This window comes from Acipenser ruthenus, chromosome 5 (assembly GCF_902713425.1).
Source record: "Acipenser ruthenus chromosome 5, fAciRut3.2 maternal haplotype, whole genome shotgun sequence".
In the NCBI taxonomy this organism is placed as follows: domain Eukaryota; kingdom Metazoa; phylum Chordata; class Actinopteri; order Acipenseriformes; family Acipenseridae; genus Acipenser; species Acipenser ruthenus.
In genome coordinates this window covers 13,094,185-13,118,236 of record NC_081193.1, presented here as the reverse complement: position 1 = coordinate 13,118,236, position 24,052 = coordinate 13,094,185, and the positions used below count along the sequence as shown (strand labels likewise).

General features: G+C 39.4%; 1 protein-coding gene across 4 annotated transcripts in view; it reads right to left on the bottom strand.

The window, feature by feature from the left end:
- The window catches only part of cad (carbamoyl-phosphate synthetase 2, aspartate transcarbamylase, and dihydroorotase), a 42,867-nt gene that overhangs the window by 5,658 nt on the left and 13,157 nt on the right, over positions 1-24,052 (bottom strand). The window contains exons 17-43 of one of the 4 annotated variants that reach the window (XM_059023664.1): positions 23,798-24,048; positions 22,794-23,040; positions 21,620-21,718; positions 21,045-21,269; positions 20,756-20,938; positions 20,194-20,412; positions 19,472-19,639; positions 19,076-19,258; positions 18,046-18,150; positions 16,548-16,793; positions 14,681-14,762; positions 13,774-13,940; positions 13,044-13,208; positions 12,731-12,862; positions 12,247-12,448; positions 11,742-11,932; positions 10,016-10,156; positions 9,480-9,572; positions 8,932-9,073; positions 7,871-7,918; positions 5,754-5,798; positions 4,895-5,070; positions 4,516-4,590; positions 3,791-4,003; positions 3,457-3,582; positions 2,623-2,778; positions 809-910 (exon numbers count right to left, since the gene is read on the bottom strand). In XM_059023664.1, the coding sequence (XP_058879647.1) occupies positions 809-910; positions 2,623-2,778; positions 3,457-3,582; positions 3,791-4,003; positions 4,516-4,590; positions 4,895-5,070; positions 5,754-5,798; positions 7,871-7,918; positions 8,932-9,073; positions 9,480-9,572; positions 10,016-10,156; positions 11,742-11,932; positions 12,247-12,448; positions 12,731-12,862; positions 13,044-13,208; positions 13,774-13,940; positions 14,681-14,762; positions 16,548-16,793; positions 18,046-18,150; positions 19,076-19,258; positions 19,472-19,639; positions 20,194-20,412; positions 20,756-20,938; positions 21,045-21,269; positions 21,620-21,718; positions 22,794-23,040; positions 23,798-24,048 (4,182 nt within the window). The remainder of the gene's footprint in view (positions 1-808; positions 911-2,622; positions 2,779-3,456; positions 3,583-3,790; positions 4,004-4,515; positions 4,591-4,894; positions 5,071-5,753; positions 5,799-7,870; positions 7,919-8,931; positions 9,074-9,479; positions 9,573-10,015; positions 10,157-11,741; positions 11,933-12,246; positions 12,449-12,730; positions 12,863-13,043; positions 13,209-13,773; positions 13,941-14,680; positions 14,763-16,547; positions 16,794-18,045; positions 18,151-19,075; positions 19,259-19,471; positions 19,640-20,193; positions 20,413-20,755; positions 20,939-21,044; positions 21,270-21,619; positions 21,719-22,793; positions 23,041-23,797; positions 24,049-24,052) is intronic. The other 3 variants (XM_059023665.1, XM_059023666.1, XM_059023667.1) reach the window with 3 other exon arrangements.

Here is a 24,052-nt window from a genome sequence, read left to right as displayed (position 1 = left end):
GAGTTGGCATATATGCAGTGAGAACTACCCACTGGCTAGACGCTGTGTGGTTTAGTGAGTAGATAGAGCTCTTGTCTATGGTATTGTCCCTGAAATATGCAAATGTTTACTTTATTATATTTTCTCTTGTCATTTGACTCAAATCAATGATATCTATTAGTCAGTAACACAATATTTCATTTTGATAGAAATAAGGGTCAACACCAACTAATTGCAAGTTTGCATCAGGATCCTGTTTGGTTTTTCACAGTGCACTGTTGTGGATTTTAAAACCATCAATCTTTATTGGGAACATTTAGAAAAAAACTGTTCATGCCCCTTGAGCATGCAGAGAGCCGTGAGTGACAGATGAGCCTAACAAAACACTGCTTGCTTGCCGCTATGCCATTTACCCAACAGATGCAGTGATGTTTCAACAGACATGAGGGTTCATAAACCCTGTCGTCACAAAAACAAAATGAAAATTCTCAGGTTGCATTCACATGTGAATTGTGTCCCAGCAGCCTAAACCATAATGCATTTTTAGTAAGTGTGAACAGAGGTTTTATTTCTAAGAGGAAATGTACAGCCATGGTCAAAAGTTTTGAATCACCCTATAGAATTAAGTAATTTTGCTTCATAAAGCAGAATGAAATCTGCTGAATAATGTTAAGTTAACATATTTAATTACACACCGCTTTGTAGTTTCCCATATATGTCACGAAAAACTGACATTTCTTTTGAAGCAAAACTTTTGGCCATAGCTGTAGGGACGTATTGCAGCAGTTTAAATAAATAAATGAGAAAGAACTTCAAATAAAATACTCACAGCCTTGTATTCTGCCTCTGAAGCAAATCTCTCCTTCTGAATCCTTGTCATGTACAGCACATCAGTGTCAGGAAGAGCCTCCTCAATGCTATCGAACTCTTCCTATGAACAGCATAGTACGGTACATTACTCCTTGTAACTGAAATACATTCTTGTGAATAGGATGACTTTAGGGGTGACGTCAAACCAGGGAAATGAAACCATAACAAGTAATGGCGGGGCAAACTGAGGCGCCAAGGCGCTCAGCTTTTTATTAAATAATAGAAACAAACAGGTTTACAAAACACTTTCAAAACAAAAGGGCACGTTGGCCAAAAGAACAAACAAATAATAACTCAAATAACCAAACAAGTATCACACTGGTACAAACTAGCATGAATAGCAATTGTTTTAAGCTTTCTATGTTTTTAATTACCTCCTTTCTCTCGACTACCATTCTCCACTCTGAACACACTCCACCTGTGCAGCCAAAGCTGCAGGTCTTTTATATTATGACCGACGGGTTAACTAGCTAGTAATTATCTTATTACCCCTCGGCCGTAGTCTGCACGAGTTTCATAAGGATGCGTGACTGTCAGCTAGTTAAATAATCAGTAGCTGATCAGTCACGCATCCTCACAAGGTATTCTAAAACCAAAATACAAAACAATAATATGGCGGACGGTATCTCGCTCGTTCGGCTAAAACAATAACAAAACACAGCTTTTCACCTTCATATATATTTACAGAAATCATAATACAAATACAAAATAATATAAATCATAATAATGGCGCACAATTTAGAATTAAGATAAAGATTACCCGTTTAAAAAAACGGTCAAATTCCATGGAAGTAAATATATGTGTATTAAAACATAGCTGGCATTATGAATCATTTGCAATAAATAGCACTGTATTAATACTTTCTATTACTTGTAATTGTCTTTCAATACAATTTGATGTCACTAGTAACAGGTGTGATTAATCTATTAAATTGATCGCAGATCGGATGATTAATCAAAAATCAATAGAAAATGTCACAATTAAAAACGTCATGGATTAAACCAATGTGCACTAGGTGGACTTCCACAGGGCTCCCAGCTCAAAGGGGGCCCCGGACCAATAATGATTAAAAAAAAAAATATTAAATAAATAAATACAAAAATAATAATTACCTCAACTTGATGAGTATTGGGTATATATGACAAATCAGAACCAGACCAAATTTAAAATACACAAAACGTCATATTCACTTGTAATTTATATTAAAAACAGGACACATTCTGCTAAAATCATTGTCACAAAGCATTCTAGCACCTTTCCGGTTGTCCCTCGGAGGCTGCCGTGGTTTAGCCTTAACATACATGCAAGAAGCGAGTAAAAAAGGTAAGACACTCAATTAGTTAAATTTATCGATTGGTTTTATTTAAAAATATAATGTCCGAAATGCATAAATTGTTCTGCCAAAAGAAAAGGAAGGGCGGGCCAATGAGCTACTCGGTGGTAGAACTTTAACCTTTCTGCAGCTGGCAGTCTGGAATCTCCCTGTAGGGCCACTTGAACATTCCCTAATACACAAAGCCTTAAGCTTGCAGTTTCTTTGACATTCTGACAAGGTGTACATGTTCATGAAATGGCCCTTTAGCCCAATAAAATCAACATTTATTCAAACGAGGACCGGGTCTCATCAAAATGGTGATTTTTCAGTTTTGTATACAAAAAGGGGGTGAAGAACATCTCAAATAATGTACAGAACTTACCCTACTAAATAATAAATAAATAAAATAATAATAAATAAATAAAATAAAAATAAAAAAAATAAAAAACACACTAACCTGCTTGATTCCTTTCGCAGCCACAAACTTGATGATCTCTGTAGGCATGTGCAGGTTCTTTGGGGCAACATAGCGCAGAGTGATCCTGTATTGGGTAAGAAGCTTGGCCAGGGAATGGACTGTACGTCCGTGCTTCAGGTCTCCAACCATTGTGATCTAAACACACAGAACAGCTTTTCAATCTATGTATCTTTATCAATATCTATATTTACATAACACACACACACAAATGATTTGGCATTACATAGTACCAACACTGAATATGGAAACAGAAAACGGTATGGCATTTTCTCTTTATCTTGCTCTCAAAAACAGGTTTCTCGCAAAGGACAATGCTACATTAAAACACTCTGGCAGTAAGAAACAGAGAACAAATGCTCTACCCAGTCGTTCAACATTGGTATTTAGCATATTTCTAAAGACAAATATCTATTTCAGGGATACCAATATATTTAGTGCTCAGGTTACCAGGCAACCCCCCCATCCTCAGCTGGATTGCTTTCTTTCCTAGAAAACATTACACTTGAGAGATGGCTTGCTCATTAAAATCTTGTGCATTTTATTTATTTATTTTTTTTAAAAGAGGAGACATCGATCTATTCAGGGATGCCATGATATTTTGGGGTTATGAGAGAAGATAAGTCGGCAATAAAATCACCCCATAGTCTTTCCATAAACCAGTTTTTGATTCTATAATTTGTGTTGTTACTGTACATATATATATATATATATATATATATATATATATATATATATATATATATATATATATATATATATAGACACACACACACACACACATAAAAATCAAACAATAGGAATAAATGAAATTACCGTCATGCCGTTGACAGTGCCCAGCTCCTCCCTGATTGTGAAGATATCAAGCAAAGCCTGAGTCGGATGTTCTCCCACACCATCTCCAGCGTTGATCACAGGCTTCCGACAAAGCTTGGCAGCACTCTTAACAGATTTAAACAGTGTTACGCGTTTGCAACAGAATGCTCCATCATGTATAAACAGCACATTTGAAGTAGAGTTCACCCCTTAATATTAATTCAAGCACTATTCATATGATATTGGGTTAGTTATCAAATACTCTGCAACGACGTACATATTCCACAACCTACCCACCGCTCCCTTAACCCTTCACCCTTCACAATCTCCTCACCTCGACAGCCCCTGGCTCGGGGTGGCGCAACACCAGCACGTCCGCGTAGCAGCTCATGGTTTGCACAGAGTCAGCCAGGGATTCCCCTTTTTGTGTGGAGGACGTTAACTCGGAGAAATGGACAACCGAGCCCCCCAGGCGCTGCATAGCAGCAGAGAAGGAGCTGCTGGTCCGAGTGCTCACCTCGTAGAACATCGAAGCCATCACTTTACCCTGCAAGGCACACAAAACAACATCCTCACTTCCAACCTTAAACCAATACTCCTACACCAGTGTACGAGACTGAAGTATTTGTTAGAAAAAGCAAAACAAATACCTCATTGATATTTATTAGTTTTCAAAAAACTAAAACTTAAGACGTTTGTACATACAAGACGTTTCTCACTGTGCTCCAATTTTGCATATATTTAGATTAGGAAAGGTTTGTTTCACAACTTTTCATTTGAAATTAAAAAATTATTATATTTTCCAGTGTACTGCAACTACCAACTGTCACACAATTCAGGTTCTATATTATGAAAAGTTGCATCCGAATAATAGCATTTATGCATTTATTTTGCACATATGCTTTACTTACTTACAGAATATATACATTAGTCACACATATGGGTACTGTTTAACTTAATGGTAATTCCAAAGGCACAGTTAAAACCAAATCTATGTAATAAAAAATGATTGTGAATTAAATTATATTATATGAAAAAATGTTTTTAAAGACAGTTTACTTTTAAAATATCCACACTTCTTTCTTTCTGAACCATCAAGCGAAGGTTATGGGCAACATTGAACAAGTGTGACATCTGGAACAAAGAATAAAAAGCATCATTAGAATATGCAATATGTACAAATGTCCAGCTTTACGGTCAGCATTTCAAAAAGCACTAAGTAAGCCACATCTCTGCGATACTGGAGAAGATGAATTCATTCCCACAGTAGATCAGCTACTATTCCGTTTTTAAGGCTGTGGTTGCAGCAGTAGTTTTATATGGTCCCCAAACTATTCAGTGGTTTGAGTACTGTTAATGAAACAATACTTTTAGACAATGGAAGTGAAGAAGCAGAAACCTCAAAATATTGAAAAAAATAGGATTATCCAACAATTACCTGCTCCTTACTAAACTGCTGGACAGAGAGGATGTGTTGTCCTATGAAATGGTACAGCAGAGGGGAGGACTGTGGGTGGAGAATGCTTTGAGACGCAAGGTTCTGTGGGGACAGGATGCGATCCAGAGGAGGTGGGTGCACGTAGTTGTCCAGCCAAGGTGAACATTCTGCAATTGCTTATAGGGGATAAAATATAAAATGAACAATGTTTAGAGTTACAAATACCTTGGCGGTTCTTGCAGTCACTGCAAGAAGTTTGGGGTTTCAAAGAATACCAAACAAATAAAATTAAAAAAGCACTCGCAACAACATGTTAAGCTTATCAATTCTTGTAGTTTGTAAGCTATCTGGAGGCACAGCCAAAGTTTGTTAATAAAAAAACAATTTGTATTAGTACAACTATTTTAATCATGCTGAAAGGTTCCTTATTTGTCCCAGCATTCAAGATTAGGTTACTGCATCCACACAAAAGCCTTAAATTCAGCTACACAGCCACCTACTGCAACATCCTGGTCTTTACTTATCCACCAATTCCAAATGACAGAATTAATCATTCACTGCCATTTGCATTTACAATTACATTTTCCCCAAAATAAGTGTGTTGCTGTTTTAAAAGATTGTGTAGTTGATGAGCACAATATTCTTAAAATAGCACATAGAAACGTATTGTATAAATAGCATACATCTTGGGAAAATCCACTACCATAGAAGATGTTGTAAGCCACCCCTCCATGCCAAAATAAAAAAAAATGGACAATGTAGATCAGTTGTGAAGTGTAGCAAAAGGCAGCTGTTAGGACAAAAGGCTTACATTGAAATACAAGTCACAAGAAATGGACAGTCACAGCTACAAACAAACCTGGTTCAACAGATTTCCTCAAGGATTTCTCATTTGCATCTTCAGCTGTTTAACATCAGCATGCAAAATCAGAACACATCAGAAGTTAGTCATATGAACAACTACACACTAAAAACATATGCATTACAACCTCTTTATAAAAACAAACAAAAAAAAATGTATTCAGGCGTTCAAGATGTAAATACAGCCCACCTGGACCCCAAAATGAACCGTACATCTGACTTATTTTAGTACAGTCACAGTGATGTACTTGTATAGTCTGGAATTAAGGGCTGTCCGGGAGTACAGTATCATCTGCAGAAAGATCTTTACTTGTTACCTCTGTTCTAATCTTAAAAGGTAGAAACTGACACAAAAAGTAAATCTCACAAAAGATACAAGTAACTCTACCCATTATATGAGATCCTATTCAGACAGAACCAAGGGTTGTCTTCAGGATTTTTACTAGTGATACAAAGCTATTTTTAAATGTAGTTTTACTTTGTTACTCTTGCACCCCTGTGTCTTTTTTGTTGCTGGTTTAAATAAGGAATTGTACAATTTTGCATGAATTGTGCGATTTATTTTTCATAGCCAGATGCATTGATTCTTCTTACACAAGCGCACAACAAAAGCAGGTGGAATCATACAGTACAATCTTATCAAATACAAAGATACTGCAAAACAATCGAAACTGATGAAAGCTTTTTCTTTTTTTCTTTTTTAAATTTAGTCGTTGCCAATTAGTTTTTTTTTTTTTTTTTTTTTTTTTTTTATTTTCTCCCCAATTTGAAATGCCCAATTATTTTTAGGCTCAGCTCACCGCTACCACCCCTGCGCTGACTCGGGAGGGGCGAAGATGAACACAAGCTGTCCTCCGAAGCGTGTGCCGTCAGCCGCCCGCTTTTTTACACTCTGCAGACTCACCGTGCAGCCGCCTCAGAGCTACAGCGTCAGAGGACAACGCAGCTCTGGGCAGCTTACCCGCAGGCACCCGGCCAGACTACAGGGGTCGCTGGTGCGCGGTGAGCCGAGGACACCCTGGCCGACCTAACCCTCCCTCCCCCCGCACAACGCTCAGCCAATTGAGCACTGCCCCCTGGGAGCTCTCGTCCACGGTCGTTTGTGGAATAGCCTGGACTCGAACCGGCGACATCCAGGCTATAGAGCGCATCCTGCACTCTAGCGAGTGCTTTTACTGGATGCGACACTCGGGAGCCCCCAGATGAAAGCTTTTTAAGCACACCTGCTAGAAGTAACATTTATCGGCTTGTCTAAATCAGTGACATTTATAAAAATGATTGCAATCAGGAAAGTAATAATCTTGGTACTATGGCATAAAATGACAGATGTTGTTAAAAGTTCAAAATGTGGTAGAGAGCTAGTCAAGAATACAAATCACCACCCAGGTCCAACATGTGGTCCATTTGGTCAAATCAGCTTTTGTTCTTCACATTTACTGGATGTTCAAGCAAATGTTGTCCAAGCTAGCTTTGAAGTTTTACATATACACCTGTTATTTTATTATTAGTATTTATTTGAATAAAAAAACTGCATGCTGCTGCTCATCAATGAATTTATGGTGCCCCGTGTCAGTGCATGTTGAGCTAAAGAGATCAGAACTCACACACACACACAATGTGTTAACAAACCAAATGAATGGTATTTCAGGGTAGGGAGGAAATTATGAATCAATTGTGTCACAAAAGGCACCTGTAAGCTACGTTATTATTTGAACTGGCCTAGATGTTTTCCGTTAAACACAGATCTACAGTACAACAGTACTTGGTACATGGATTAGAATGAAATGTTTGCAAGAAAAAAAGCAATCATTGTCCCTTGAGTCTGATGATGACTCAACCATGATTCTCGCAACCAAGGAATCATGCGTGCAAACCACGGGACAAACTGAAAACAGTTCCCTGTGATGCTGTTAACCTATTTCAGGGGAATTTAAACACAGTTACTGCATTAGAAAACATCTTTGCCAGTCCCTTGGTACTTAATGGAACACCTAAAACATATTGAAGCACCTTTTCTGACACGTGACTGACTTGTGACAATGAATATTAACAGAATTGAACAAAGGTGCCGATTTTCAAAACATTTCTCTCATTCCAAAAGACCCCAAAAATTACCAATGACTTTGCTGGTCATACATGACTTTAAAGCAGGTGTTCTTGAACCTGCAGGCAACATCAGAGAGACTTAAAGTAAACATGGTTGTGAGGAATACATACAATAATGAAGGTGCTACTACATCGAATGAGGCACAGGGTTTCTTTTTAAATAATAATCAGATAGTATAGTAAATAGTTTTAACTTAATACTATTTAATACTATAAAAGCATCATCTGAAATTAAATGAAGGTTAGGCGCACTTTTCCATGTCTCACTTTTTATATAGAAAACACACCTTATATAGCATGGCAGAGCAACACCAAAAAATAGCTGTTGTAGTTTAGTTATACATAGTACTTCATAGCAAAATCTGCCAAGCCTTTTCTCAGGCAAACCTGCTCTTGCAATTTCTACTTCTAACATTTCATAAATGTTAACCCCCCTGTCACAATAAAGCAGGCAAAATCCACCTGAAAGACTATAGATCTAGGTTACAAACAGGGACTAGGACAGAGGCTTACAAAATTAGAACTATGAATGTTACTCAATGCTGTGTAACGGATTGCACCTAGTTAAACAGAGCTGCTCTATTCATTCTCAAGCTAGTTCTCAGAGCTGCTCTATTCATTCTCGAGCTAGTTCTCAGAGCTGCTCTATTCATTCTCGAGCTAGTTCTCAGAGCTGCTCTATTCATTCTCGAGCTAGTTCTCAGAGCTGCTCTATTCATTCTCGAGCTAGTTCTCAGAGCTGCTCTTTTCATTCTCGAGCTAGTTCTCAGAGCTGCTCTATTCATTCTCGAGCTAGTTCTCAGAGCTGCTCTATTCATTCTCGAGCTAGTTCTCAGAGCTGCTCTATTCATTCTCGAGCTAGTTCTCAGAGCTGCTCTATTCATTCTCGAGCTAGTTCTCAGAGCTGCTCTATTCATTCTCGAGCTAGTTCTCAGAGCTGCTCTATTCATTCTCGAGCTAGTTCTCAGAGCTGCTCTATTCATTCTCGAGCTAGTTCTCAGAGCTGCTCTATTCATTCTCGAGCTAGTTCTCAGAGCTGCTCTATTCATTCTCGAGCTAGTTCTCGTTACCTGGAGGCAGTCCCGGGTCAGAGGAGCGGTGGATCCTGGGAGGAATCATGAAGCGGCTTTCCCCAGCAGCTGCTCTCCGGGGGCTAGGCGGCCGGGCTCGAATCGTCTCTGTCTGCATCGATGGACGATGGCGCTCTGGTGTCTGGATGATAAAAACAACTATTAACTGTGTCTATCTGCAACATTACAGCATACATATACAGTAAAACACCATCACCTAAGTTCTAGGCAGGGGTAGTTTATGGTTCTAAATACAGATTTTGGCCGCTTTGTTTCAACATCCCCATTATATATATATATATATATATATATATATATATATATATATATATATATATATATATATATATATGTGCGTGTGTATATATTATAGATATATATATAGATATAAATAGATAGATATATATATAGATAGATATATATAGATATAGATATATACACAGTATATATATATATATATATATATTATATATATATATATATATATATTACATGAATGAGCCAGCTGCCCTATATATTTATACATATATAAACAGTGTCAATCTTACCACGATCTCCTTGACTGGCTGAGATGATGGTGGTGCAGGCATTCCTAAAGGCCACTTTCTCACATCCTGACCATACCCTGGAGGCACCAGAACCTGGGAATGAGGAGCAAAGACAGATTGAAACAAAAAACAAACAGTGCAGCACAAGCACAAGCAAGCCTGAACTCTCAGCCCCACAGGAAACGAGCATGGTAAAACACAACTGCAAACTCATTATTGGGTAATGACTGTATTGGGGCATGCAAATACAAGCACAGCACCTGCGTATACGAGTCCTACTATGACTACAATAGCATGTAGTGTAGAAAAATGGTTTTGGAATAGCTGAACTCTAGATGCTTAGTGTAACATGTAGGGTGTGCAGAAGCTCGCCACTCAGAATTGTCTGAGTTTAAAAAAACAAAACAAAAAAAAAAAAAAAAAGGCAGGTATTCAATAAATGTTGACTTTGCATTGTCTAGTAAACACCATTATTATTATTTCCTGGTCCAACCACTAACGCTTTCGAATTCTAAAAAAGGCACCACCTACTGTACCTGACCATCGATGTAGGCCACCTCTCCCCTCAGGACCACCCGCCTGACTATGCCCTTCACTTTCATTCCTTCGAAGGGGGTCCACTTGGATTTGGTGAACTGCATTTGACTAGGAATGGTCCACTCCTGCTCTAGGTCCACCTGGAAACCAGATACAAGTGAGACATTAAGTCTTTGAACATTGCAGACCAGTAACTCCAATCAACACAGGAGACAAGTTTATTTTTTGCAGTACTGGGTATGCCCACATACATTTGTCAGATTTCGCACGTCATACTTTTATTGCCCTGAGCACACTCTTAAAACGGAGGGGACACGTTTAAGGAGGAAACATTATTAAGATTTTGTTACTATTTGTATTACATTAAAGCCCAAAACAGGCAAAAACACGTTAGTTCAAATATTCTGTTTCTTATTAGATCAAATTACTTTTTAAAACCTCTGTGCTTAGTTGCAATAAAATCAATTAGGTATAACATAGCTTTTTTAGTTTTAAACGTTTGTTCTGTCTAGAAAAGGTTACTTTTTCTTTTGCTTCTGCCAAGGTTACAGGCTTCCGCAAGACTGTCTTTATTAATTTAAAGATAGGGGAACACCTATTTGAGTCTGACCAGCTTTCAAGAGTGAACATGCACTCTAATAACAAAGGCACACAGACAAGCCTTTTGTTCTAACATTAACATTTGTTCAGTTTTCTTAATTCAAATTCTTATTCTGCTCATAATTTGCTACAATAACATTTCTGCTGATTTTTTATTCTTTTAAAATACATTACAGTCATTACAATATTTGTTGCAGTTTCATAAATGTTTAATTTGTATCCCAAAGATCAGCCTGCTTCCAGTAGCGGTGACAGTCTTGGGTCAGTTTCTGCTCTCAGTGAGTCTGTCAAAGCCATCACAGGTGTGGGTGACAGTCTTTAAAAGCCTGATATCTGCAACAAACTTAAATCTTGTTAGCTTGGCTCCCATCTCTACATTCTCATTCCCATCGTCGGTGGGCAAACACATTTTAACTGAATCTGGGTCCATCAAAGAACCGCACATCCTTGCAACCGAGGCCTTCCATGCAAAAGGATCTAATGACTTGCAGCACAAAAGGGACGTGCCAGAATCGTCTGTGACACATTGCTCGCTTATCTTACAATGCAGTTTGTTAAATTCAGTTAGGTCATGTTGACAATAAATTGTACTATACTGTAGAAGTAACCTTCACTTGTTTACAATCCTCAATATATTTCAGAATTTTTTATATGTCAAAATAGAAAAAGTGAAGCCAGAGCACTGTATAATATTTCCTTATGTTAAACTATTATCTTTGAAAGAGTTAAACAATTAGGGTACACAAGGTACTAAGTGGTTATTCAAACTGTTTCTTCTTAAAATACATTTGACAGCGACTCAAGTATCACAAAGAAACTGACCATTTGGATGACCAAATCCAACCTGTCAATACATTTGAAACCCTGTTTTGTGCACCTCATTGCAAAAAAAGGTATTAATTTTAAATTTGTGAGTCACGTCTCTTTAAATGGTTAAATAACCTGCAAGGCACGCTGTAATTGAGTTATCAGAATGTGACTACTAAAAAGGAGCCATACAGTTAAGGCAATTAGGACATTTAAAATCAAATGACTTCATGTCAATCTGTTGCTGCTTTTTCTTTGGTAAAAATGAATGAATCACCCAAATAATAACAATAATACAACAACTGAGAATCACAATACCTCCACATAAGTGTTCTCCTGTACTGGCAGAGAGAAGATTGCGCGTGGATTCTCGTACAGGCGCTTGATGATGTCATCGACAGTGAGGCGCCCCTCACTGACAGCTGTGAGCAGCAGGGGCAGCATGGTCTCCAGGCCTGGGTACCCGGGGGGAGGAGTCTCTCCATTCTTCTCTTCCACAGAATGAGGGGCTGAGAACCAAGACACACACAGGCATAAGGCTTCACTTCTCACTAAAACAAATGCATACCCTTCATTTTATTATCAGATGTATGAAAGCTTAGCAAAAAGTATGTTTATAGTAGGAGGTGAATCTTTAGCTCGTTATATACATAACAAATGTTGGTGCTAGTTTTATATTTCTCCAGTCCGTTTGACAAGAGTTTATCATTTACATTTAATTACTTGCTACTGTCTCTGATGTTTATGTTTTCATATCATTTGCTTTTTTGGTCTGCAGAAAACACACATTTTGCTGGAACTGTGAACAAGCTGTAGCTCTCACCGTGGTCAGTGGCAAAGCAGTCAATGATATCCAGGTTCTCCCAGAGGGCATCCATGTCCTCCCTCGTGCCCAGCATGGGGCGTACCTGCATTTTGCCCAGCCCAAGTGTGTGTACATTATCCTCACACAGGAAGAGGTGGTGGGGGGCCACCTCACACGTCACTTGGATGCCTTTCTGTTTAGCAGCTCGGATTATTTGGATCTGTAGGCGTAATAAACTGCGTTAGTGTAGTACCGGGTTCATTTCTCTGTGATACGCCACGAAAAGAAATCCAGGCGACTATTCTGAGACACAAACAGAAGCAGTTCTGCTAACATTTAACTCAAACTGAACTTTTTAAAAACAGAATATAAAACTAAGTCTTTTGGCAAGGTTACTTTCCTTTTACACAAACTGAATGCCATGAAGTACTAACAATCTGTATGTGATGCGTTCTTGCTTTAATTCTAAACATGTTTAACAGCAGCAATATGGTCTTCTTACCTCCTCCTTCTTTGCAACATGACAGATGTGAACTGGTCTCTGGTACAGCTGTGCAACCATTAAGATAGCTGCAACAGTCTGCTTCTCTGCATGGGCAACAATTGGCAAGTGCTTTGGCCACTTCTCAAAATGCTGAAAGAACAAGGGGAGGTATTTAGAAGTCCTTCCAGCACTTGTTTGCTTAGTAACAACTCTGTCCTCTTTTGCACAACTGCGTGGTTTGCTAACCACAAAGTCTATCAATGTTCACTGATTTCTACATGTTGGCCATTTCTATTAGGTCTACAGTTTTATGGTCATCTGTTCAACACACCTCCATCCAAAAGGAGACATTGTCCATCTTGAGCGTAGAGTAAGTGTCGTTTAGGTACATCTTCAAACCAGCAGTGCCGTTTGCGATTGAAGGCAAGGTGGCAGCGTTGTCAGAGGAGGCACCAACAAACAGGGCATAATCACAACGAGAACCTGCCTTGGCCAACTGAGAAAGGGGGCGGGGGGGGGGGGGGGGGGGGGGGGAGGGGAGAACACAAAACAGTATTTAGGGGTCACATATCATTAGGAATTACTCCATTAAAAAGTTACAGGGAGAATAAAAGGAGGCTGTGTGGTCCAGTGGTTAAAGAAACGGGCTTGTAACCCGAAGGTCCCCGGTTCAAATCCCACCTCAGCCACTGACTCATTGTGTGACCCTGAGCAAGTCACTTAACCTCCTTGTGCTCCGTCTTTCGGGTGAGACGTAATTGTAAGTGACTCTGCAGCTGATGCATAGTTCACACACCCTAGTCTCTGTAAGTCGCCTTGGATAAAGGCGTCTGCTAAATAAACTAATAATAATAATAATAATAATAATAATAATAATAATAATAATAAAAGCTCAAATCTTCAGCATGTTAGCACTCTACAACACAATTTCTCGACTCAGCTACAATCACATAATTCTATGCTCGTTTAAACTGGGGACTGTACACACATCATCAAATCAGTTAAGCAAGTCTAGAAAATGCAAACATGTAGAGAATATGAAGAGTCAGTGGAACATGTACCTTCTGTACCAGAGTGAGCGTGCTCTGATCTACGATGGCAGGGTTAGTGTTGGGCATGGCACACACCATGGTGACCCCTCCTGCCAAGGCAGCTGCTGTGCCAGAGGCAAAGTCCTCCTTATAGGTGGCTCCCGGTTCACGCAGGTGGACATGGACATCAATAAGCCCTGAGACACAGACATGCGACTATTAGCTTAAAAAAAGGTTTTAACCCTTTGTGGTCCATTTTTATTCAGCGTGTCTCAGGCGCGTCAGGTCCAATTTATTTTCACACGCGCAGTTTATTTTAGACGCGCTGTTTAAAAGTATTTTTTTTCACAGTAAAACAGGTTTAAAAGGCACTGCATATGAACAGGTCACTCAGTACTGCATATCCAGCCCTGCCCCACCCCTTGTTCGCTATATTTTTTACATACCTCGTAATAGTAGTACATACCGATAAATCATCTCCTGATCACTCGTTTTATCACCAAACTCCTCAATAATGCGATACAAGTTGTTATTTTATTACTATAACATCTAAAAAAAGCTCTGCAAATGTCTGTGATGTTCTTTGAGCGCTGGATGCGAAAGCAGCTATCTTGTTTATGTCCGTGTTACCTATGTGGTGTCGGGTCTATCAGTATTCATGAGATACGGCCTTTTTTTTTTTTTTGGTTTCTCTCAGCTCCTATCGGTCTCACTCAGCCATTGAATGGTTTTCTCGGCTTTTTCCGGAGAAAAAACGACTAGAGACCTGTTTTTTGCGTCTTTTTGATGATGTCGGACAGGGTCCGACACTGGACCGGAAAGGGAAAATTACGATGTCGGCCCAGGTCTGACATAGGACCGCAAAGGGTTAAAAGTCGCAAACACCCAATGGTGGTGCATTAAACATCTCTCAAGGTCCTGCAAATATCTGCCTTACCTGGTAGGCGAATTAATTTTTGTGATGTCATAGAATCCACATGGGTTTTCACTGGAGGAGCATCTCCAACCTGCCTCAGTGCCTGCAAGGACCAAAAAAAAAAAAAAAAAAAAACAACTTGCGATTACTTTTTCCAGGACACACAATAATCTGACAACCGAGAGAGAGAGAGAGAGAGAGATTTTATATATATATATATTATATATATATATATATATATATATATATAGACAGAGTGCCTATAGATAGTCTACACCCCCTTTCAAAATGTTCACCTTTTGTTGCCTTATAGCCTGGAATTAAAATGCATTAAAATATATATATTTTTAAATTTATCTACACATCCTACCCCAGAACTTCCAAGTGAAAAAAAATATTCTAGAAATTTGTAGAAAATTAATTAAAAATAAAAACTGAAATAATTTGATTGGATAAGTGTCCACCCCCCCTTGTAATAGCAATCATAAATTAACTCAGGTGTTACCAATCACCTTCAAAATCACACACCAAGTTAAGTGGCGTCCACTTGTGTTAAATTGTAGTGATTCACATGATTTCAGGATAAATTCAGCAGTTCTGTAGGTTCCCTCTGCTGGGTAGTGCATTTCAAAGCAAAGACTCAACCATGAGCACCAAGGCGCTTTCAAAAGAACTCTGGGACAAAGTTGTTGAAAGGCACAGATCAGGGGATGTGTATAAAAAATATAAGGCCCTGAATATTCCTTGGAGCACGGTCAAGACGATTATTAAGAAGTGGAAGGTGTATGGCACCACCAAGACCCTGCCTAGATCAGGCCGTTCCTCCAAACTGGATGACCGAGCAAGAAGGAGACTGATCAGGGAGGCTCCCAAGAGGCCAATGGCAACTTTGCAAGAGCTACAGGCTTTTATGGTCAAGACTGGTCAAAGTGTGCATGTGACAACAATATCCCAAGCACTCCACAAAATCTGGCCTGTATGGTAGGGTGGCAAGAAGGAAGCCATTACTCAAGAAAGCCCACCTTGAATCCCGTTTGAAGTATGCAAAAAAACACTCAGGAGATTCTGTAGCCATGTGGCAAAAGGTTTTGTGGTCTGACAAAACTAAAATGGAACTTTTTGGCCTAAATGCAAAGCATTATGTTTGGCGCAAACCCAACACATCACCCCAAGAACACCATCCCTACTGTGAAGCATGGTGGTGGCAGCATCATGTTATGGGGATGTTTCTCATCGGCAGGGACTGGGGCACTTGTCAGGATAGAAGGGAAAATGAATGGAGCAAAGTACAGAGAAGTCGTTGAGGAAAACCTGCTGCCCTCTGCAAGAAAACTGAAACTGGGACGGAAGTTCACCTTTCAGCATGACAACGACCCAAAGCACAAAGCCAAAGCTACACTGGAGTGGCTAAGGAACAAAAAGGTAGATGTCCTTAAGTGGCCCAGTCAGAGCCCCGACCTAAATCCAATCGAAAATTTGTGGCATGACTTGAAGATTGCTGTCTATCAACGATCCCCAAGGAACTTGACAGAGCTTGAAACAGTTTTGTAAAGAAGAATGGTCAAATATTGCCAAATGTAGGTGTGCAAAGTTGGTACTGACTTAAGGGGCTGAATACTTATGCAACCAGGAAATTTCATTTTGTACATTTTCTTTGCAAGTTTTGCTGACATTTAACCTCCTCCTCATATAACAATGTTCAGTTTAACCACTACAGCTTTGAATAACTGCACACATTATTTGTAATTCAACAAAATGTGACATTGGTAGGGGGTGAATACTTCTGCAAACCACTATGTGTGTGCATATATATATATATATATATATATATATATATAAATTATATTATTTTTGTTTTAAATATCCGATGAAATCCAGCCACACTGACCTGCACAAAGAGCTTGGTGCACTTGATGTCGATGATGAGCGGGACGGAGTAGTCAACAGCCAGCCGTCTGGTCCGGTAGCCCTTGGTGACAAAGGAGGACAGTCTGCGGCCCCCGGAGTTTCTCATGGACAGGTTGATCACCAAGTCAAAGTGGTTCTCCTCCAGGTAGTCCATGATGTTCCTCTGCTTTTCCTTCAAGGGGCTGTCATTCTCCTCCTCCTCAAAGGGCCAGTCTACTGCCATGACCTGGAGATCATGGGGGGACAGGGGGAAAGAAGGAGGAGGAGAGGAAAATTATTGTTCTACAGAAATATTCTTAATGTATTGGTGCTACAATTGAATACAGATATAGATTGACATGTCATTCTAACATACACCAGATGACACCACCAAAAGGACTACATTATGTACCGTTTATCTTTTAGGAAAGAAAAGCTAATAAAATTCCAAGCATGAATTTTATTATGAATAAAATATGGGTGCACATCTACTAAATGACAGCAATTAGGAGCCTTGATCCTAACTAGAGACAGCAAGCAAAATGGCATTCAACAATCAAGAAGGGGGCGGCTTATAGGAGGATACCATATTGAAAAAAGAAATCGGAGCCTTATTTCAAACAAAAGAAAGACACTGCACAAGGAGTACAGTAGTCTGAGGATAGGAACACACCATTGTTCTGATTTTTTCCCCCATTTTAAATGCTCCGTCTAAAGGAACAGGAACTTTGCTTAAAAGAACACTTTTTTGGCACCGCTAGCGATTTGTCCACAACCGATACTGTACTGTTTTGTAACCTGATAATTCATCATCAGACTTGTCATCGCAAGAGTGTCTTGGTGCACACGGATTGGTTTATTCAATCTTTCCAGAACTGCCGTCACATCATTGCCTCATTTTGTATTCCGATTTCCATGAGTGGATCACTACAAAATGGCATGTAAACAAAAAGGCAAAATGCTCCGCTGTTTCTTTGAGCGCCAGAAAAAAACCTGAAATCAGACACAAGTCGCCGAGCAATTTGGAGTTTCTTCACCAATTCTGTTAAATGATGTTGTGCATGTCTTGAATATTGCTCCTGTACAGGTATTCATAATTAATCTAAAGCTGCTGCTGCTGCATTTTTTAACGTGTGTAGGGGTGCTGTGTTAATTTAGTTTGACAGTTTATTAATGTTAGTTTGTTACTTTATTACTATAGTTTAGTAACATACACTTGCCTATTGCTTTTCTTTGACTTATTCTGTTAATTTCATATGCTGATGCATGTCCGTCATGACAATAATAAATGTATATTTATTTATTGATTCATATTGGTGTCTGGTGGTCATCTCCGTCTTAAAGAACACTTCGGCTAAGAGAACACTTGGCTTGCTTTGCCGGAGACTACTGTATTATAGTGTAATATACTGGGTTTGAACTAGTAATCAGCCAGAATTGACACATTTCAACAATAAGATGCAATAATGTACTCGGAACATACTAGAGTCTTTTCTCACCTTGACGCCGTGTTCAGTGTAGTAGTCTGCTGTACCCAAACTGGCATAAAGATTGTACCCCAGACTCTCAAGTGCTTGGACTGTAGGCAGCAGCTCACTTTTGTTCTGAAACGCAATAAAAAAAAAAGGTAAAGTGCATTGTACAACACATTCAATGTCCATGCTGATGATGCCCCTCAAAGAAATTAGCATATTTACGTTATTACAAACACATTCACTCAATAACCACAATTAGAGAAACAAATGCTTTAGTATATTTCATGAACTACGTACAGCCAGCAGGATACTACCATATCGTCAGTTATTGTTTTTTTGGAGTATCTATTGAACACATGCAGTATCCAAGGCTTTAAAAAAATATTTTGCTTCAAACAGCTGAAAGCCTGAAGCACCCACACTACCAGGCATGCCTGTAAGACTTACCAGCAGGTGGCACTATAAATCTGAAAATGAAAACAGGAAGTAGCAATCAGTGTTTTAAGAACCCCCAGTGACAGTGTGGTGGGAGGTTTTAAAAGAACTTTGTGAAAAGGGCACAATATCTCAGGTCAGTAGGCCCTATAATTGATATGAAAAGAGATTAAAAACAATTCCCTAAGGAAATGGTTTTACTGGAATATACCTATAATCAAACCTGACTGAACGATTCATAGAATACAGCTGTGACTGTGAACAGATTCTGAAAGCAACGTATGTCAGGCGCTTGTCATCTGGAAAAGGTCGCAAAAAGTAATCCAGCCATATTTGGTATAGATGGAATAGATTCTCCACCCCCACCCCGGTCAAGCCATGTGGTGGAATGAAATAAAATTGAATTGCAATAAGTATAGAAATGCAGAGTGTTCATCACATTTTTTAACATGTGCAGGGGTGCTGTGTTAATCTAGTTTGACAGTTTATTAACGTTAGTTTGTCTGTTACTTTATTACTATAATTTATTAACATACACTTGCCTATTGCTTTTCTTTTACTTATTCTATTAATTTCTGTAGTTATAAGTTTGTAAATGTGACAGGATATATGTATTTACCTTGTAGCTGCCAATAGACAAAAGAATATTCTTTTTGGGGATCTTGAACCCAGTGCTCAGCATGGCTTTCAGGTAAGCTTCATATCGATTCTCCCCGAAGCAGGCGACCTCCCCAGTGCTGGTCATCTCCACACCCAGGACAACGTCCGCTCCAGCCAGACGGGAAAAGGAAAACTGTGGGACCTGTTTTTATCATGAAAATTAAAAAACATATTTGTATTGTTTTAAATAAAAGAAATAAAACACTAGACTTTGAGACCTATTTCGGTCAGGGCTGTTAGGTATAAGACCAGAGAGAAGAACCACTGACATGTAAAATAGCTTTGGCCATCTAAGGTTCTCTCTGAAGGTGGTATTCTTGTCCAAGAACATTACTGATTCTTGTATTGTCTTTACCTTCACTCCAACGATCCCAGTTCCTTTCATCAGCCCCACAGGCTCTACCTCCTCTCCCATGATGACCTGGGTGGCCAGAGCAACCAAGTCCACCCCCAGCGTCTTGGAGACGAAAGGGAAGGAGCGCGAGACCCTCACGTTGCACTCAATCACCTTCAGCTGGTCATCCTGTCAAAGAGATTCTCATTAAAACCTCACAACTGCTTGGTCTGTGGTAAAGCATCTAGGATCAAAAATGACTCACTGTGATGGGGTGCCAGCTCGCTCCTATAATTTGTGTTTATTATTGTTATTTTTACTGTTGTTTTTCTTAGAATTCTTGTTTGTTTTGGATTGGCAGGGAGGGGGTTAAATTCCTCCCTGTAAAATACATGTGAGAATGTGGCTGGAGCCTTAAGTGTTTAATTGTTAATTATTAGTTAATTGGGCTCCAGCCACAGACTATAAAAGGCAGGTGAAACCCTTTGTGTGGAGGGTTTTTTTGGGTGAGTTTGTTTGTTGGTGTGCTGTGCTGTTTTTTTTTGAGAAAGAAACTGTAGTGAAGGCTAATGCCCAGCCTACATTTCTGTATTTTGTTTAAACCTTTTGTTTGGGCCCTTGTGCCTATTTATTTGATTATTTTTTGTTTAATAAAGATCATTATTTTGCCCCTTCCACTGTCTCTGAGCCTCAAACCTCTGTCATCCTGCCACACCCACTCACACTCATGGTTCTTTCCTCACCTTGGCAATAAGCTGCAGGTTGAATGGCCCGGTCACCTGGAGCTCCTGACCAATGGCGTGCACAATGGCCTTGATCCGCTCCATTGTTTTCTGATTGATGTCCTGGGGAGGGGTGACCAGAGTGGCATCTCCAGAGTGGACACCTGCATTCTCAACATGCTCAGAGATTGCAATGGCGATCACATGCCCGTCACAGGCTATGGCATCCACATCAATTTCCTAAAAATATATTCAGTTATATTATAGATTATTGCCTTAAACATTCAGGAGATCTGTAGTAAAATTCTAAAATGACACAAGTCAGTACAGCCCCAGCACCTCAAATCGAACTATTTCCCCTTCAGATTAAAGTAACAAAACAAAGAATCCACAAAAACCCAAAAAGGAAGACTACTGTACATCAGAAACCTCAGAACAGAAACAATCCACCAATCACAAAACCTTGTCAGTTCCTGACACAAGCCACTGCAAGGCAGTGCTGTAAATCAGGGTTCTATTTCTTAGGTAGGGATTGTTTTAGTTTTCACTGGGGGTTGACTTATTTATATAAACAAACATTTACCTTTGCCTCCTGAATGAACTTGGAGATAACGACAGGATGCTCTTTGGATACAGCCACTGCGCTGTTCAGATACTTCTCCAGGTCACTGTCAGAATAGGCCACATTCATGGCAGCCCCACTCAGAACATAGGAGGGACGGACTAGACAGGGGTATTCAACCTTTTCACAGAACTGCTTGGCAGACTGGTTAACGAGCAAAGGGAAAATGAGTTGATCAGACAGCAAATTAATACAGAATACTCCACAGAATATAAAGGTATCTGCAAAAAAAAAAAAAAATTATATATACCTGCAATTCTGAGAGCTCTTTCCATTGGGGCTGGCTTATTCCGATGGTATCCAGCATTCTGGAGAATTTAAACCTGTTCTCCGCCGAGTCGATAAACTCCGGTGAGGTGCCTAGGATCCTGCACTGTTGTCTATGTAGTGCCATGGCAATGTTGTTGGGAAGCTGCCCTCCCATAGACAGTATCACTCCATCAGGGTTCTCCAATTCATAAATATCCATTACAGTCTATATGGAATGGGAAAACATAGCACACAAACATCACTCCAGAGTAACATTGGAGGTACAGTAGTGAGCTTTAAAAGATGTTTAGCAACTAACAACAGTCTTGGACATTTTTTAAAAAGCAGTACATCCAATGTAGCAAAAAAGCAATGTAGCAGAATATACACAGTCTCACAAGATATTTCCCCACGACTAAAATATGAAAGTTTTAGCATGTTAAAAATGTTTATTTTACAGTACAGCATTACTCATTTTTTAGCACCTCTTTCTAGATTTATTACATGATCCTACTGTGGGGGAAATGGCTTTACAACTGTGGTTCAAACAACTATTTATTTATTTATTTTTTTTACCTCAAAAGATATCTCATCAAAATACAGTCTGTCACACATATCGTAGTCTGTACTGACAGTTTCCGGGTTGTAGTTCACCATGATAGTTTTGTACCCCATCTGGTATAAAAAAAACAAGTAGAAATCAATAGGTCAGATATTAAATAGTCAATGGTTTTTTAAGAGATAAAAATGCAATAATGGTTTAACCATTTCGATCGATAGAGATAGATAAATAGATAGATAGATAGATAGAGACACAGTCTAACTTCACTGTAACAAACCTTTCTTATAACAAACATCCCCCCCACCCCCTTTTTTTTTTTTTTTATATATAAAACGATCCAAGCAGCAAAAAAAAAATTTTCCCCTCCAATGGAAATTAGCCCTATTAGAACGATCACTTTTACAAAATCTACCCGGATAAAACGATCTACGTAGTGACTGACACTGAACTTTCTCCAGTGTGAATGTGTTATTCTCTCAGTGAAAACAAAGACCTTGGTAGGCTAATTCGAAGATAAGACTTATTCATATGTAATCTATTGTAGTGCGAATCATGTGTGACGTATGCAACCGTTGCCATCTTCACACAAACTGCAACCATGGCAACAGGCGTGAGGAGGTAACAAGATTGAAACAGCGTGCATTGAGAAAAGCACGAAAAATACGAAGCAACCTACGCTGGATATGTTTTTAAGAGAAAGGGCACATAATTACTGTATTCAGCATGTAAGTGTACTTTATTTTTTTCATTTCTTTACTGTTTTTTTACATATGCAGTTTTCAATGTGAAGTTGTCTTGAAGGAACTACTGTACACTGTATAAAGATATTCAATTTGGGCGTTTTTTCATTACTGCTAATACTGCAAATTGCCAAACCCCATTATACTAAACAACCTGATATAACGAACATTTCTCCAGGTCCCAGGCAGGTTCATTATAATGAAGTTAGACTGTGTGTGTGTGTGTGTGTGTATAGGTTTTTTACTACTTGTTATTATAAACAAATTAAATTATAAAAAGCAATACAGCAAGCTTTCTATACACTTCAAATCAGAGCATACCATGATGACTAACAAAATCTTCATAATCACCTAAAACCAATTTTATCCAGAAAAAAAAAAAGTATTGGAACGAAGTGGCTTATAATAAGTTAGTGAACTACAACTAAAGAGACCAGAGGCGGCTTACCTTGCGCAGCTCTGTAATGCATCCCACGGCACACCAGTCAAACTCCACACTGCTGCCGATGCGGTAGACCCCCGAGCCGATCACCATCACATGGGGTTCGCTGAAGTCCAGGTCGTGCTCCATGCCGTTGTAGGTCAGATACAGGTAGTTGGTCTGGGCTGGCCACTCTGCAGCCACCGTATCGATTTGCTTCACCACAGGAAGGATATTCCAGTCGTGACGCAGCTTTCTTACAGCCAGTTCAGTGCTGAAGGGACCAGATTATTGATATGCTGGATTTTTTTTTATTCTTTACATTCTATCATTGATTTCCCTTTAATTTCTCTAAGTATTTCAGGAGTTAAAATGGCCTATAGAAAACAAGCCATTTTAGCTAATACCTTAGCTAAGAAAACTGGGTCCGACATCATTATAGCAACGCAATAAACGGGTCTCTAGTCGTTTTTTCGCCGGAAAAAGCCGAGAAAACCATTCAATTGCCGAGTGGGAGCGACAGGAGCCGAGTCAAGTCGAAAAAAAAATAAAAATAAAAAGGCGTATCTCATGATTAGTCATACATGGTATCAGGTATCAGATAACGGGGGCGGTCTGAAGTAAACAAGTTGGCTGACTGAGTCAGCGCACAGAAAACACGGACATTTGCAGCGCTTTTTTGAGATGTTATAGTATAAAATAATGACTTGGATCGCATTATTGAGGAGTTTGGTGATAAAACGAGTGATCCAGAGATGATCGATCGGTATGTACGACTATTATTATTATTATTATTTATTTCTTACATCGGTGAACGCTATAGCAAATTAAAGGGTGGGGCGGGGCTACTTTTAAACAGCGCATCTAAAATTAACTGCGCGTGTGAAAATTAATTAGACCTGGCGTGCCTGACACGCATTTATTAAATGGACCGCAAAGGGTTAAAGGTAATTTATACAACATGGTTCAGATCCCTACCAATGACTAAAATGACACTGTTGCGTACACACTCAAAGTCACCTACTGCTTACCTCTGTATTGCCATTGCTATCTGCTTGTCTGAGAAGCCAAGCTGCTTGGCCTTCCGCAGGACTTCTGGAAGCATCTTGTTCTCTTCTTCCCTGAAAGTCTCCAGGATGTTAGTGTGGTCGGTGATGTTCTTCATCTTGTGCAGGAACCAGCGGTTGATCTTGGTCAGCTCATACAGACGATCCACCGAGTAACCAGCTCTAAGGGCAGCAGCCAACACGAAGATTCGCTTATCTGTAGGGGTCTGCAGTTCCTAG